This window comes from Dendrobates tinctorius, unplaced genomic scaffold (assembly GCF_039654945.1).
Source record: "Dendrobates tinctorius isolate UK_male_01 unplaced genomic scaffold, ASM3965494v1 ptg000044l, whole genome shotgun sequence".
NCBI lineage: Eukaryota > Metazoa > Chordata > Amphibia > Anura > Dendrobatidae > Dendrobates > Dendrobates tinctorius.
In genome coordinates this window covers 28,191,616-28,206,964 of record NW_027361712.1, presented here as the reverse complement: position 1 = coordinate 28,206,964, position 15,349 = coordinate 28,191,616, and the positions used below count along the sequence as shown (strand labels likewise).

General features: G+C 46.3%; 1 protein-coding gene across 1 annotated transcript in view; it reads left to right on the top strand.

The window, feature by feature from the left end:
• Window positions 1–3,063: 3,063 nt before the first annotated feature.
• Window positions 3,064–15,349, top strand: part of ABHD4 (abhydrolase domain containing 4, N-acyl phospholipase B) — a 31,365-nt gene continuing 19,079 nt past the window's right edge. Inside the window, exons 1-4 of the mRNA XM_073575473.1 lie at window positions 3,064–3,218; window positions 7,374–7,462; window positions 9,099–9,471; window positions 12,080–12,234. Coding sequence (XP_073431574.1) covers window positions 3,166–3,218; window positions 7,374–7,462; window positions 9,099–9,471; window positions 12,080–12,234 — 670 coding nt within the window. The 5' untranslated portion in view covers window positions 3,064–3,165. The remainder of the gene's footprint in view (window positions 3,219–7,373; window positions 7,463–9,098; window positions 9,472–12,079; window positions 12,235–15,349) is intronic.

Genomic DNA, 15,349 nt, shown 5'->3' with positions numbered 1-15,349 from the left:
AAATATGGTGTGGATTCCCCTTATTTTTTATAACCAGCCTGGCAAAATTCACAGCTGTATGCTTCAGCAAGCCTGGTTATCAAGAATAGAGGGGTCCCCACGCTGTTTTTTAATTATTTAAATAAATCATTAAAAAACAGCATGGGGTCCCCTCCATTTTTGACAACCAGCCTTGCTAAAGCATACAGCTGGGGGCTGATATTCTCAGACTAGTAAGGGGCCATTGATGCAGTTGTGGCCAAAAGTATTGACACCCCTGCAATTCTGTCAGATAATACTCAGTTTCTTCCTGAAAATGATTGCAAACACAAATTCTTTGTTATTATTATCTTCATTTAATTTGTCTTAAATGAAAAAACACAAAAAGAATTGTCCTAAAGCCAAATTGGATATAATTCCACACCAAACATAAAAAAGAGGGTGGACAAAAGTATTGGCACTGTTCGAAAAATCATGTGATGCTTCTCTAATTTGTGTAATTAACAGCACCTGTAACTTACCTGTGGCACCTAACAGGTGTTGGCAATAACTAAATCACACTTGCAGCCAGTTGACATGGATTAAAGTTGACTCAACCTCTGTCCTTGCATGTACCACATTGAGCATGGAGAAAAGAAAGAAGACCAAAGAACTGTCTGAGGACTTGAGAAACCAAATTGTGAGGAAGCATGAGCAATCTCAAGGCTACAAGTCCATCTCCAAAGACATGAATGTTCCTGTGTCTACCATGCGCAGTGTCATCAAGAAGTTTAAAGCCCATGGCACTGTGGCTAACCTCCCTAGATGTGGACGGAAAAGAAAAATTGACAAGAAATTTCAACGCAAGATTGTGCGGATGTTGGATAAAGAACCTTGACTAACATCCAAACAAGTTCAAGCTGCCCTGCAGTCCGAGGGCACAACAGTGTCAACCCGTACTATCCGTCAGCGTCTGAATGAAAAGGGACTGTATGGTAGGAGACCCAGGAAGATCCCACTTCTTACCCCGAGACATAAAAAAGCCAGGCTGGAGTTTGCCAAAACTTACCTGAAAAAGCCTAAAACTTTTTGGAAGAATGTTCTCTGGTCAGATGAGACAAAAGAAGAGCTTTTTGGGAAAGGCATCAACATAGAGTTTACAGGAGAAAAAAAGAGGCATGCAAAGAAAAGAACATGGTCCCTACAGTCAAACATGGCGGAGGTTCCCTGATGTTTTGGGGCTGCTTTGCTGCCTCTGGCACTGGACTGCTTGACTGTGTGCATGGCATTATGAAGTCAGAAGACTACCAACAAATTTTGCAGCATAATGTAGGGCCCAGTGTGAGAAAGCTGGGTCTCCCTCAGAGGTCATGGGTCTTACAGCAGGACAATGACCCAAAACACACTTCAAAAAGCACTAGAAAATGGTTTGAGAGAAAGCACTGGAGACTTCTAAGGTGGCCAGCAATGAGTCCAGACCTGCATCCCATAGAACACCTGTGGAGAGATCTAAAAATGGCAGTTTGGAGAAGGCACCCTTCTAATATCAGGGACCTGGAGCAGTTTGCCAAAGAAGAATGGTCAAAAATTCCAGCAGAGCATTGTAAGAAAGTCATTGATGGTTACCGGAAGTGGTTGGTCGCAGTTATTTTGGCTAAAGGTTGTGCAACCAAGTATTAGGCTGAGGGTGCCAATACTTTTGTCTGGCCCATTTTTGGAGTTTTGTGTGAAATGATCAATGTTTTGCTTTTTGCTTCATTCTCTTTTGTGTTTTTTCATTTAAGACAAATTAAATGAAGATAATACCACAGAAATTGTGATTGCAATCATTTTCAGGAAGAAACTCAGTATTAGCTGACAAAATTGCAGGGGTGTCAATACTTTTGGCCACAACTGTATAGGTCCCCCCAGCCTAAAAAATAGCAGCCTGCAGCTGCCCAGAAAAGGCATATCTATTAGATGCGCCAATTCTGGCACTTTGCCTGGCTCTTCCCACTTGCCCTGTAGCGGTGGTAAGTGGGGTTCATATTTGTGGGGTTGATGTCACCTTTGTATTGTCAGGTGACAGCAAACACAGTTATACTCACCTAACACCTATTTCCACTGAAGCCTTCGTTCTCCTGTACTAAAAATAAGTATTTTTGATATCCAGCCAGGCAAAACTGACAGCTGGGGGTTGCAACCCTCAGCTGTCAGCCTTAACCAGCCTTGCAAAAGCAGACAGCTGGTATCCTCAGGCTCTCCTCTTACTGTACTTCAAGGACACCCAAAATGCATCAATGCTTAAAATGGACCTTAGGTTCTCTTTCTATGCAATCCAGCCCTATCTAAGAAGCCTTAACCTTCAGTTTGGACTTTCTCACCATGGGCTAGCCCCATAGAATGAGCTTTAATCTTCTATGTTGTTTCTTCCTGGCTCCAGGATGTGTGGTGTCTGGAGGAAATCTCTGCCTCCTGCCATTATCATAACACCCCTCTCCCATGCTCGTCACACTACCCTGTGACGTGGTGCTGTAATCCTGCGCCATGCACGGTTCTGGGTGCCTTATCCGCCCTTCTGTGGGCAGTGTCTTTTGACTCGCCTGCGCAGGATGAAGACCCTGCCCACAGAAGGGCGGATAAGGCACCTAGAACCGCGCAAGGCGCGGGACTACGGTGCCACAACATCAAAAATTGCCCGTTTGCCCACTTTGAGGTCAGTTTAGATACCTAGAGCCAGGTTGGGTCAGGCTGTAGTGACCGAAATTTGATGTGGGGGTGTCACTGTGTAATGGTGGTGTGAGATCAGCGGCCAGTGTAATTTAACCCCTTCCATACAACCTTCAGGTGCACACTGATGCCCATTTTATACTTTCTGTGTCTTCTTTCAGGTGTATTCACAGCAGTGTTTGCTTCAAGGGCACAATGACAGACCCCGCTATACCTCACCATGACACAGCAGGATCCAGCAATGACGCAAGGAGCAGAAACAACACCGCCTCCCTGACAGCTTGTGTAACGCTCTCCTCCCAGCCCACGCTGGCTCCGCCCACGCCCGTCATTACACTATGTACACAGGGCAGCTTCCCTGGTGTGGGCGGGGCATCTTCTGGACACGCCCTCAGCACCGATAGCACCGCCCCTACTGGTCTATCCTTCCCGCAGGCTCCGCCCTCCGCAGTCAGCGCGGTTTGTCCGGTGAGGAGCAGTCTTTAGCACAGCGGTGTGATGCCAGGACTTCAGGAGAGCGACCCTGTGATGGCCGAGCAGCTGGAGGAGCGGTGAGTGGCCGCAACGGCGGCACACGGGCAGTTATGGAGGCCGCAGCGCATTACAGTACACAGGCCGGGCCTTCAGTGTGTAAGCAGCTACAGGTGGCTGGTGCCTGACTGCCGGGAAACTACAACTCCCAGCATGCACAGAGGAGCCTGCCCCGTGCCTTCCCCGGCTGGCTCTTGCATTGAGGGCTCTATCATTGCCGCCTGCTGGAGTCCTCTTTGTATTCAGGGCGGGCAGGATGGGGTTACATGATAGTGGTACCTGCACAACTTGTCTTCCAAAAGGATTGTCTGGCTAAGGGGTTGTCCAACAAGATTTCATCAGAGGTAGACAACCCCTTTACCAGCCCTCTCTCCCTGTTACGGAGACAGGAGAATCCGTGGTGTAATGTGGGTGGTCAGCACCTAGGACAAGGCAAGTATTGTGCCCCTCACCCAGTAGTAATGCTCTGTGAGAGGCCCAATAAAGTGTTAGTGCCCCCTTAAAGGGGAAGTGTCATGTCCCCAAAACACACAACAGATTAATAGCGTTACAGTGCAGCCCAGTCGTGCCGAGCTGTCAAGTCAGTGTTGGGGCGTGCTTAGATACGCTGCTCACTGTGTGCTGAGCTGTCAGTCTGTGTCAGGGCGTGCTTAGATACGCAGCTCACAGTGTGCCGAGCTGTCAGTCTGTGTCGGGGCGTGCTTAGATACGCTGCTCACTGTGTGCTGAGCTGTCAGTCTGTGTCGGGGCGTGCTTAGATACACTGCTCACTGTGTGCCGAGCTGTCAGTCTGTGTCAGGGCGTGCTTAGATACACTGCTCACTGTGTGCCGAGCTGTCAGTCTGTGTCAGGGCGTGCTTAGATACACTGCTCACTGTGTGCTGAGCTGTCAGTCAGTGTTGGGGCGTGCTTAGATACACTGCTCACTGTGTGCCGAGCTGTCAGTCAGTGTCAGGGCGTGCTTAGATACACTGATCACTGTGTGCCGAGCTGTCAGTCAGTGTCAGGGCATGCTTAGATACACTGCTCACTGTGTGCTGAGCTGTCAGGGCGTGCTTAGATACACTGCTCACTGTGTGCCGAGCTGTCAGTCAGTGTCAGGGCGTGCTTAGATACACTGCCCACTGTGTGCTGAGCTGTCAGTCTGTGTCAGGGCGTGCTTAGATACGCTGCTCGCTGTGTGCCGAGCTGTCAGTCTGTGTCAGGGCGTGCTTAGTTACACTGCTCACTGTGTGCCGAGCTGTCAGTCTGTGTCAGGGCGTGCTTAGATACACTGCTCACTGTGTGCCGAGCTGTCAGTCTGTGTCAGGGCGTGCTTAGATACGCTGCTCACTGTGTGCCGAGCTGTCAGTCAGTGTTGGGGCGTGCTTAGATACGCTGCTCACTGTGTGCTGAGCTGTCAGTCTGTGTCAGGGCGTGCTTAGATACGCTGCTCACTGTGTCCTGAGCTGTCAGTCTGTGTCAGGGCGTGCTTAGATACGCTGCTCGCTGTGTGCCGAGCTGTCAGTCAGTGTTGGGGCGTGCTTAGATACGCTGCTCACTGTGTGCTGAGCTGTCAGCCTGTTTCAGGGCGTGCTTAGATACGCTGCTCACTGTGTGCCGAGCTGTCAGTCAGTGTCATGGCGTGCTTAGATACACTGCTCACTGTGTGCCAAGCTGTCAGTCAGTGTTGGGGCGTGCTTAGATACACTGCTCACTGTGTGCTGAGCTGTCAGTCAGTGTCAGGGCGTGCTTAGATACACTGCTCACTGTGTGCCGAGCTGTCAGTCATTGTCAGGGCGTGCTTAGATACACTGCTCACTGTGTGCCGAGCTGTCAGTCAGTGTCAGGGCATGCTTAGATACACTGCTCACTGTGTGCTGAGCTGTCAGGGCGTGCTTAGATACACTGCTCACTGTGTGCCGAGCTGTCAGTCAGTGTCAGGGCGTGCTTAGATACACTGCTCACTGTGTGCTGAGCTGTCAGTCTGTGTCGTGGCGTGCTTAGATACGCTGCTCGCTGTGTTCCGAGCTGTCAGTCAGTGTTGGGGCGTTCTTAGATACGCTGCTCGCTGTGTGCCGAGCTGTGAGTGGAGCCGCCTCTGACTGAAAGCCACCAGCTCCCAGTAGCCGCACTGTCAGTAAGGTGGCCGGACAGCATTGTAACCCTATAGCTGCAGGCAAATAACATTTGGAGACATAACAGGTTCACTTTAAAAATCTAATGTTCTGCTATGAATGACTGCTCCCAAGATGACAAGTGCCGGGAACTGTATTAAGAGACAAATAGGATGAAAGGAAAGGCGGAGATAAGAAAGGACGGACGGGAACTGCTTTACTTTCTAGGTGTCCTGTGTCGCTGATATGTTTAGTTGCTGCTATAAGGCGCTGGCTGTTCCCTGCCTATAATAACTAGTTACTGTACCTGGGCCGGCTCACGGTGTGCTGAGTCACCGCGGTGCTGCTGGAATAACGCCTGTGCCGGCTGCCTCCTGACCCCAGTGCAGGTGACTTCTGTATTCTGCAGTCTGTATACCTCTGTGTCACATGTCATGTTCCAAGTAGTATTCTGCAATTCTTTGTTCCTCCGATCTGTGAATGACTGGTCGCTGCTTTTTCAGGGATCTGCCTCCTCGAACTGTGGCGCTGCTCCGATTCAGTTCTAGGCTCTGTAATGGAATGGCGCAGTCATTGCCGACGGGCCGGGGATCAGTTTGATCTTTAGATCCCGGTTTCGTGCTGACCGGTCCATACACACAGTGCAAACCTTGAGCCAGTCAGTATAAATTTCTCCTTTTAGTTGGTCACACTCTTCAATACTCACAAAAATTCCAAATTTAAACCAAAACACACCGTTATAACATATCGTTCCTCTTCTAGCCCATCCTGCCGGTGGAGACCTTGAATTCTGGAGAAAGCCGCATTGTTGGTGTGAACACAGTGTTCTCTTGTCTGCACATCTGCGGAGTGTGAATTCACCCTTGGGGGACTTATTACCACATTTTTTATGTGACTGCATCTATATTGTTTGATACTATAGAGGAGCACTGTGGCCCCTTCAGATATTTCCCACCATATAGCCACTGATAACGGGGCCACTGTCCGTGCATGGGGGCATTGGTAAGGGGGGATCACTTTCACTGTTTCATTACTTTTCTCTTTCCTCTCCTTTTCTTTCAGGTGCCTTTGACTAGTTTCATGGCATCAATCTTATTCTCTCCTTTCCTGACTATCTGTGTGCAGTTGGGCTGGGTACAGCAAGGTACTTACTAGTAGGATCAAAGAAACGGAGATGTGTGATTGAGTAAAGGTGACCGCATATGTTTAGATTAATAGTCCAGAAACTGCAGTAGTCCATGAGCATTGGTGAAGTCAGCCAGGATAAGTGGCGGCGCGGGGTCTCGGCCGGGTGATGGAGCTAGACACGAGTCTTTCTATTTCTGGAAGCATTATTTCTAATCGATTACAGCCATTCTAGCGAGTGATAACGTAAAGGACATGGAGGCCTTTGGGAGCAATTATTTTGACTCAAATACATATTTTTTTTTTTTTTTTTTGCAAAAATAATTTCTAGTATAGGGTTTCATGAACAATCTTGTTGCATGCAGCCTCTGGGTATTTCGGCACATATCAGACTGCAGAATGAGTTACCATCAGAACAAGATTGACTGGTATCTCTCATCTCCTGAATGACCTTTTAGGCCGGGATCACACATGTGAGAAACACGGCCGAGTCTCGCATGTTAATACTCGGGAGCGGAGCGTGCGGCCACATAGCAATACATGGAGCCGCATGCCCCGCTTCCGAGTGCCGGCGGCAGTGCCGGGTATTAACATGCGAGACACGGCCGTGTTTCTCACGTGTGTTCCCGGCCTTATGCAGATTTATCACCACAAAGTTCAACCTTTAACTGGTCATAAATCTGCTTGGAAGCTGGTCCAGAAGAAGAATAAGGGCTGAGATGCCAGCAATATAAGTGGCTTAATACAAAGCGCTGTTCACAATAATATAGACCTGGACAGGTAAGAGAATTGTTTGTATCTGCCGTTTTCAGACTGTACACCTAGAATTTGGCATCAGCAATTTGTACAATAGTATGATGTAAAGGAAATGTATTGATTGATCTGTGTTGGCTAAACTAATTTTTTAACAACTTCTACGCATGTCTTATTTAACTTTTTTTAATTTTGCCACAGCTCTCAGAGTTGGTTGACTGGCTGGATCCCATCTTGGTGCCCCACCTCCATGTCTCAGTTAAAGGCTGTCGAGTCAAGGATTCTTCAGTGTAAGGAGCAAATATTAGTAGAACTTAATTCCAAAAGTCATCCGTAAACAGATTTTTGCTGTGTAATTTGACAGTAGCATGAGATAGGGATGGAGACCCTGATTCCAGTGATGTATCACTTATTAGTATACTGGGAGCGTCAGTTTTCTCTGCTGCAGATCTAGCAGAGCCCTGTTGTTGAGCTCTGTATAACCCGCCAACACCACAGCTTTTGAGCACATTGGATGATGACAGAGAGCTGTTAATCGGTGCTGTTGGCTAGATTGGACTAGGAGGCACAAGGCCAGTTGTCCTGTAGTGATAATCTCCTTCTGATAAAACACTGCTTTGAAACTGCAATAAGTGACACATCCATGGAATCTAGGTTTCTGCTGCTACATTACAGTGCTCTCCGATTGCATAGCAAAAAACCTGGTGACAGATTCCCTTTTATAACTGACTAGCTGAAGAGCCCGCCATTGCCTGGGCCTAGTAACCAACTGTGATTAGTTATAACAAATTATAATGATTATATTGCACATAAAAACATTTCACATCATATATTCATCACTACAGATTTGCAACACAAATTAACTAAACGATTACCCAAGTATTGATAGTATTTTATTTTCAACTCATTCAAGAGCCTTTTGATAAACAACATTTTTGGTTTTTCCTTTCGGTGCAAAGATGAACAGATTTTTGGCAGTTCCAACTCTTAAACAGATCACGTAAAGTTGACCATGAGAAAAGCATGGAGATTGCAAATCGATCCTGCAGTCTGTGTCAGAGGGTGGTCTGTGTTGGCACAGTAATAAATTATTTCCAGCTTTACAGAAGGACGAGAACACTATTGAAATAAGAATAATAGACCTCAGTTACCACAACTGTCTACAAAGAAAACTGTTGCTGATGGCGACCAATCACAGCTCATTTTTCATCTTTTAAACAGCTCTGGGACAGCGTGGCGAGTTTTGAGTGGCGACTTTTGTGTTTCGACTTTTATGTGGCGAGGTTGGTGTATGTGTGGTGAAATGTGTGCTGAGGGTTGTATATGTGTTGAAGCACGTGGTAGTGTGTGGCGCATTTTGTGTGTGTGTTCATATCCCCGTGTGGTGAGTATCCCATGTCAGGGCCCCACCTTAGTAACTGTACGGTATACACTCTTTGGCGCCATCACTCTCATTCTTTCAGTCCCCCTTGTTCACATCTGGCAGCTGTCAATTTGCCTCCAACACTTTTCCTTTCACTTTTTCCCCATTATGTAGATAGGGGTAAAATTGTTTGGTGAATTGGAACGCGCGGGGTTAAAATTTCACCTCACAACATAGTCTATGACGCTCTCGGGGTCCAGACGTGTGACTGTGCAAAATTTTGTGGCTGTAGCTACGACGGTGCAGATGCCAAATTGTTTCAATGCTATTTTGCTTGGCCGTCATACAGCATCATTTTACTGGGTAATGTTGACAATGACCTTTTGTTCCATTTTTGCATGACATGACATCCTGACTGTGCGGGCCCCAGGACCCAGAGAATGAATGAGCCGTAGCGCTGCTTACCGCCACCTTCTCAGCCTTTCTGTAGTGAGAGAACCTATTTAGGAGTGTGATTTCTTCGATCTTTTTAATTCCCCATTCATATGCTTATTCTCACTTAGGTATCCGGAACAGATTTTCTGCTCGCTATGTGTCTCTACCGGATCAGAATAAGATATGGACGCTGACCGTGAGCCCTGAGGTCCGAGACAAGACTCCACTGGTGATGGTTCATGGATTTGGTGGAGGAGTGGGCCTCTGGATCCAGAACATAGACCATCTGAGTACTGGACGAACCCTTCATGCTTTTGATCTGTTGGGATTCGGACGCAGCTCCCGACCAAGCTTTCCTGGTGATCCAGAGGGAGCAGAAGAGCAATTTGTTTCCTCCATTGAGCAATGGCGGCAGGAAATGGGGATCAATGATATGATTCTTCTGGGTCACAGTTTAGGGGGATTCTTGGCTACGTCCTACTCCATGAAATTCCCTCAGAGGTTAGAAAACTACTTGTCATTGTTCAGTATACTAAAATATATTCTGCATCCAACGACCAAATGAGAAATTAGCCAAAGGATATGTTTTATAGACTATATTAAGGATCTTTACCCTAAAGATCAGAGCTTTTATGGTACTATAGAATAATGTCTTTAGTATAAAGTGGCGATCGCTTCTCTGCTGCTGTTTCCACTGGTTCCCGTGATCTCCAGGAAATAGGCCTGGTGACTGAGCTGCTGGGTCCAAAGGTGTTTCCTACACATTAGATAAAAGTATTTTCATGATTAAACCTTTGAGCAAACAATCGCCCGGTGAACGCCGTCTTACACATCTAAATCCATATTCGCTGTTATCGTTCCTGGCCGTACATGAGCTGACACAAGGGATACTAATTTTTTAGGAATCTCCTTTTAGCGAGAGCTAGCTCATGGCAGAAAGATCTTTTGGATGAAAAATGTAGACTCCACTGACTTTCCAGGTGATTTATTGTCTGTGATGCGGTAACGAAGAATGTTTTTGCCACATATTGTCTTAAGATGTTTAGAAAGATATTCCAGAATGTTTCCCCCTAGAAAGTGAAGAGTGGAACGCAGATGGTGTTATCAGTAACCAAGATTGGGTCTGATGGGCCGACCTCCCATTAGATGCCTACATCCCCTGCTTTCCCCGATTGTAATTTTTTCTCTTCGCCACGACAGCACCCATGGAGAGAGGGAATCCGCCCCTAGGAACAGGAAACCTACACAGAGATAAAAGCAACCCACAGAGTAGAGGATGCCTGGCCTGGCAGCCGCCCGGGTAGCAATATGTGAGCGGCGGGGGCCCCAGAGCTGGAAGCAGCATCGGGAAGATCGGAGGATTAACTCTTCCCCCCCCCCCCCCCCCACAGCGTCGGGGCGGCTACGGTAGTGGCCCCTCCCCCCCCCCCCCCCCCGAACATTGCAAGGCCAGGAAGGAATGGAGTCCCTGAGCTTGCGCGGACGCGGTTAAGTGCCAGAAGCGCTGAGGGGGAGAATCGCATACTTGACGGGGTCAGCGTCATCTCCGCTTCTTAAACGTGCCTAAAACCTTACGTTGTATTACTTAGGAATATGACTCTGTTATCAAAGGTGCTTTTAATTTACAGAGCACCCCTCTTGTCACGGTTCGGCAGCCCAACTTCTGGCCACCTGTGATGGCACTGGATGGTGATTGCTGTGTCGGCACGTGACCAGTATTATGTTTGAAAGCGACTGACACATTTAAATAGCTTAGATAGCCCCTTTGTCTATTCACTGGCTGTGACAGAAGAAAAGGAGTTAATAAGCTGTTAAATTGGTAATAGAGCTACCATGACCAGATAGATCTGTACACTTACAAAAGGTGCTAAATTAATGGGGTTGTCTGGTACTTTGGTATTGATTGCCTATTCTCTAGGATAGATCAAGAATACTACATCGATGGGGGTGCAACATCTGGATCCCCACCGATTATCTGTCCCCAGGCCTGGCTGGATGTGATCAGTTGCAGAGATGCTCGGCACATCTGCACCAACTGCATAGTGGCTCCAGTTTGGTACTGCAGATCTACCTTTATTCATTTTAATTTGAGAAGAGACGCAGAACCTGTCCGCTACTGTGCCATGCAGCTCTGCAACTGATCACATCCAAGTGATATCGGGAACAGCTGATCGGCAGGATTGTCTGGTCCACCCCCACCACACCACCCAAACCACACTGGTCTGGTACTCATGACCTATCCTAAGGATAGGTAATCTGTATTGCAATGCTGAGAAACCCCTTTTAGGGTATGTGTCCACGCTGCATACTTCTTTGGACGGAGCGGAAACCCTGCTCCGCCTAAAGTGCCGCCCCATGTTTTACGTGCGGTGATTCCGGATGTGTTCATTGAACACATGCAGAATCACCGCTTCGTATTCATAGAGTGGGTTATTTATCTTGCGGAGACGGGGCGTTTCCACAAGATAAATAGACATGCTGCGGTCTAGAAAGACGCGCTGCATGTCCGGATATGCAGGGAAGCCGGATGAGGCCCTGCACGCATAGTGGAGATGGGATTTCATAAAATCCCCTCCACTATGCTGTAAGGCTGTGTTCACATGTTCAGGATTTTTCGCGTTTTTTTTCCGCGTTTTTGTTGCGTTTCTTCGCGGCAAAAACGCTTAGAAAACGCATACATTAAGCATCCTATGATTAGAATGAAATTCGTAATTTTTGTGCCCATGATGTGTTTTTTTTCCGCCCAAAAAATGCAGCATGTTTAGTAATTTTGCAGAAAATCTGCGGATTTCATTGTATTAGGATGCTTTGGAAAAAAAACTGCGGATTTCCTGGGAAGGAGTCCAGTTTTCCTCAGGAAATTTCCGCATACGTGGGCACATAGCCTAATATCTGGACGCAGCGTCCGATACGCAGCAAATCCTGATGCAATCCAGACAGTGGAAACATACCCTAAGTCTTCCTTAAGATGTCTATTTAGCTTAATTGATATTTCTTGTTATCTTATTGCAGGGATTGTTTTTTTACTGTTCATTACAATAATATTCGTCCATGGTTATCATCTTTCTTCCCAGTGTACTAATATACCGTAATATGTTTTAATCTTCAGAGTGAAGCATCTGATTCTTGTTGATCCCTGGGGCTTCCCTAATCTACCTACAGACCCCAATGAAGTGCGTTCTCCCCCAGCCTGGGTGAAGGCTTTGGCCGCTGTGCTTGGGCGATCCAACCCATTGGCAGTTGTCAGAGCAGCAGGACCTTGGGGTAAGTACACCTTGCGTGGCACCCCAAGAAAGCAATATGGCTCCCATGCTCACCGTCGGCTTACCCTCCATTACCCAAATATACCCTCTAAATCTGACACCACGTGTTGCAATTAATGTAAAAGTTTATGTAACAAAGGTCACACCGGACAATATTAGGGCATTCACGTCTAAAAAGTCATTAATATCTTACATATACCCCATTGACAGTTAATATAGAAAATGAGCGCCATAACAGGAAAAAAAAGACTTTTAACAATATATCACGTGGTTTAAGGAGTAACAATAAATTATTGCTACATAACCAAATCGTTTTTTCTGGTAGACATGAGTCTTAGTGGAGGTAAGTACTCACCCCCCCTTTTTTTCTGTAAGGAATAGCATAAATATAATACCCAGATCAATATTCATTATATATTTTTCCATACAAAAATACATTCTCTATTCCCTAGTGTGACTAGATATTATCCCTTTAGATGACACATATATAATCTCATAATAATCAATGGAAAGCATTTGGATGATGCCCAAAGTAAAGGTCTTTATCGTCTGTCTTTTATGTAGATATAAATTCTTACCTTCCAACGTGTTTCCCACCCTCATATTATAGGGGTTCATCAGGGAACAGGTTTTCCAAAAGACATGCGATTCAATCTCAACAATCAGAGACAAGACCTCATATGCAATGGAACACACTCCGTGTCCCACTCCTCAGAGCCTCCTATAAATCGGACCCTAATTATAATGAAGGCCACTATTTCTCTGGTCAAAACGCCAGATGACCGTGGCAGTGTGGAGCCTAGCCCGGTCCCCATTCATAACTTCCATGAGCCAGATGTTGTCTAGCTGACCTTCTGGAACGCAAACGCGTTCCACATGTAAAACCATGTGACCGGAAGTTACTAGTCTCACGTTACAGAAAGCCGTACTGGGACGCAAATGCGTTTCACTCACGCATGACCCGAAGTGTAGCCTCGTGTAACTGGGCACCTCCTTAACAATCCATTGCCTATGGTAGAGAACCGGTCAGTACATCGTGGAATGCAGATTGCGCTCCATATGAGAGTGCAAGGCCGGAAGCGCACGCTGTTAAAGTGCACCCATTAACACCTTCATGACCGGAGCTTTTTTCGTTTTTGCGGTTTCGTTTTTTGCTCCCCTTCCCAGAGCCTTAACTTTTTTATTTTTTGGTCAATATGGCCACGCGAGGGCTTGTTTTTTACGGGATGAGTTGTACTTTTGAATGATACCATTGGCTTTAACATATCGTGTACTGGAAAAAGGGAAAGAAATTCAAAGTGCGGTGAAATTGCAAAAAAGTCCAATCCCACACTTGTTTTTTTTTTTTTTTTTTTGACCTGCCATTATGATTCACATTGTCATTATGAGTTCAAAGTCACCAAACATGTCTAGGTTCTTTTTTATCTAAGTGGTGAAAAAAAAATCCAAACTTTGTTTAAAAAAATTGCTCCATTTTTCGATACCCGTAGAGTCTCCATTTTTTGTGACGTCGGGTTGGGTGAGGGCATATTTTTTGCGTGTCGAGCTGACGTTTTTAGTGATACCATTTTGGTGCAGATACGATCTTTTGATCGCACTTTGTTGCATTTAAATGCAATGTCGTGGCGACATTTTGACTTTTTTTCTCGCTACGCCGTTTAGTGATCAGGTTGTTCTTTTTTATTGATCGGGCAATTCTGAATGTGGCAATAGCAAATATGTGTATGTGATAACAAATTATAATGATATATACACACTACTGTTCAAAAGTTTAGGGTCACTTAGAAATTTCCTAATTTTTGAAAGAAAAGCATAGTTTTATCCAATGAAGCTAACATTAAATGATGCAGAAATACACTCTATACATTGTTAATGTTGTTGATGTGGTAAATGACTATGCTAGCTGCAAAAGTCTGGTTTGTAATGCAATATCTTCATAGGTGTATAGAGGCCCATTTCCAACAACCATCACTCCAGTGTTCTTATGGTACTTTGTGTTTGCTAACTGTGTAAGAAGGCTAATGGATGGTTAGAATACCCTTGAAAACTCTTGTGCAAGTATGTTAGAACAGCTGAAAGCAGTTTGGCTGATTAGAGAAGCTATAAACCTGACCTTCCTTTGAGCTAATTGAGAATCTGGAGCATTACATTTGTTGGTTCCATTAAACTCTCAAAATGGTCAGAAATAAAGAACTTTCATGTTAAACTCGACAGTCTATTCTTGTTCTTTGAAATGAAGGCTATTCCATGCGAGAAATTGCCAAGAAACTGAAGATTTCCTACAGCGGTGTGTACTACTCCCTTTTCAGGAGGAGCACAAACAGGTTCTAACCAGAGTAGAAAGAAGTGGGAGGCCCCGCTGCACAACTAAGCAGCAAGACAGGGACATTGTCATGATACCAGTGCTGGGTGACCGGCACTTCTGGGGTTAATGTTTTGATCTCAGTGCAGACTCTTACCTGCACACCTGGGACCTATTATGGTGGCCTCTCATTGGTTCTGGGAAAGCTTCTTATAGCCTCAGGACGCTCCCATCCCTGTCAGTTATACTCTTGCCCTTGGCATAGTGTGGTGACCCCTGAGTGTGTTTGTGCTGTGTTCTGGTTGCATGATTCTCTGTGTATGACTCGGTCTGTTCTCTGGATATTGCTTTGGATTCTGCTTGGTACCTTCTATGTCTGTTTGGTTTTGACTTCAGCTTGGCCCTGACTATCCGTTCTGTCTCATCCTTGGTACGTTACTGCTATCTCTGTGTATGAACCCCGTTTTGCCTGACTGAGTAATTCTGTATAGTGTCTCTCCTTCTCACAGTATGCTAAGCCCCGCCCCCTTGCAGTCACATGACCGTAGGTCCTGTGTCTGCTTGCTTCAGCGTCCACAGGTCCTGTGTATCGTTACTTTCTGGCTGTACCTGACCCCGGTACCCCTACAGTGCGGGTGAGTCCCTGCTCAGCGGACGCTGCACGCCGGCGCTGACAGGATCCTGACACTCAGGACACGCGCACTGGCTCAGTGAGCAAGTGCAGTGCGGTGTTCCTGACAAGAGTCTGTAGTTTGAGAAATCGATGCCTCACAGGTCCTCAACAGGCAGCTTCATTAAATAGTACACGCAAAAC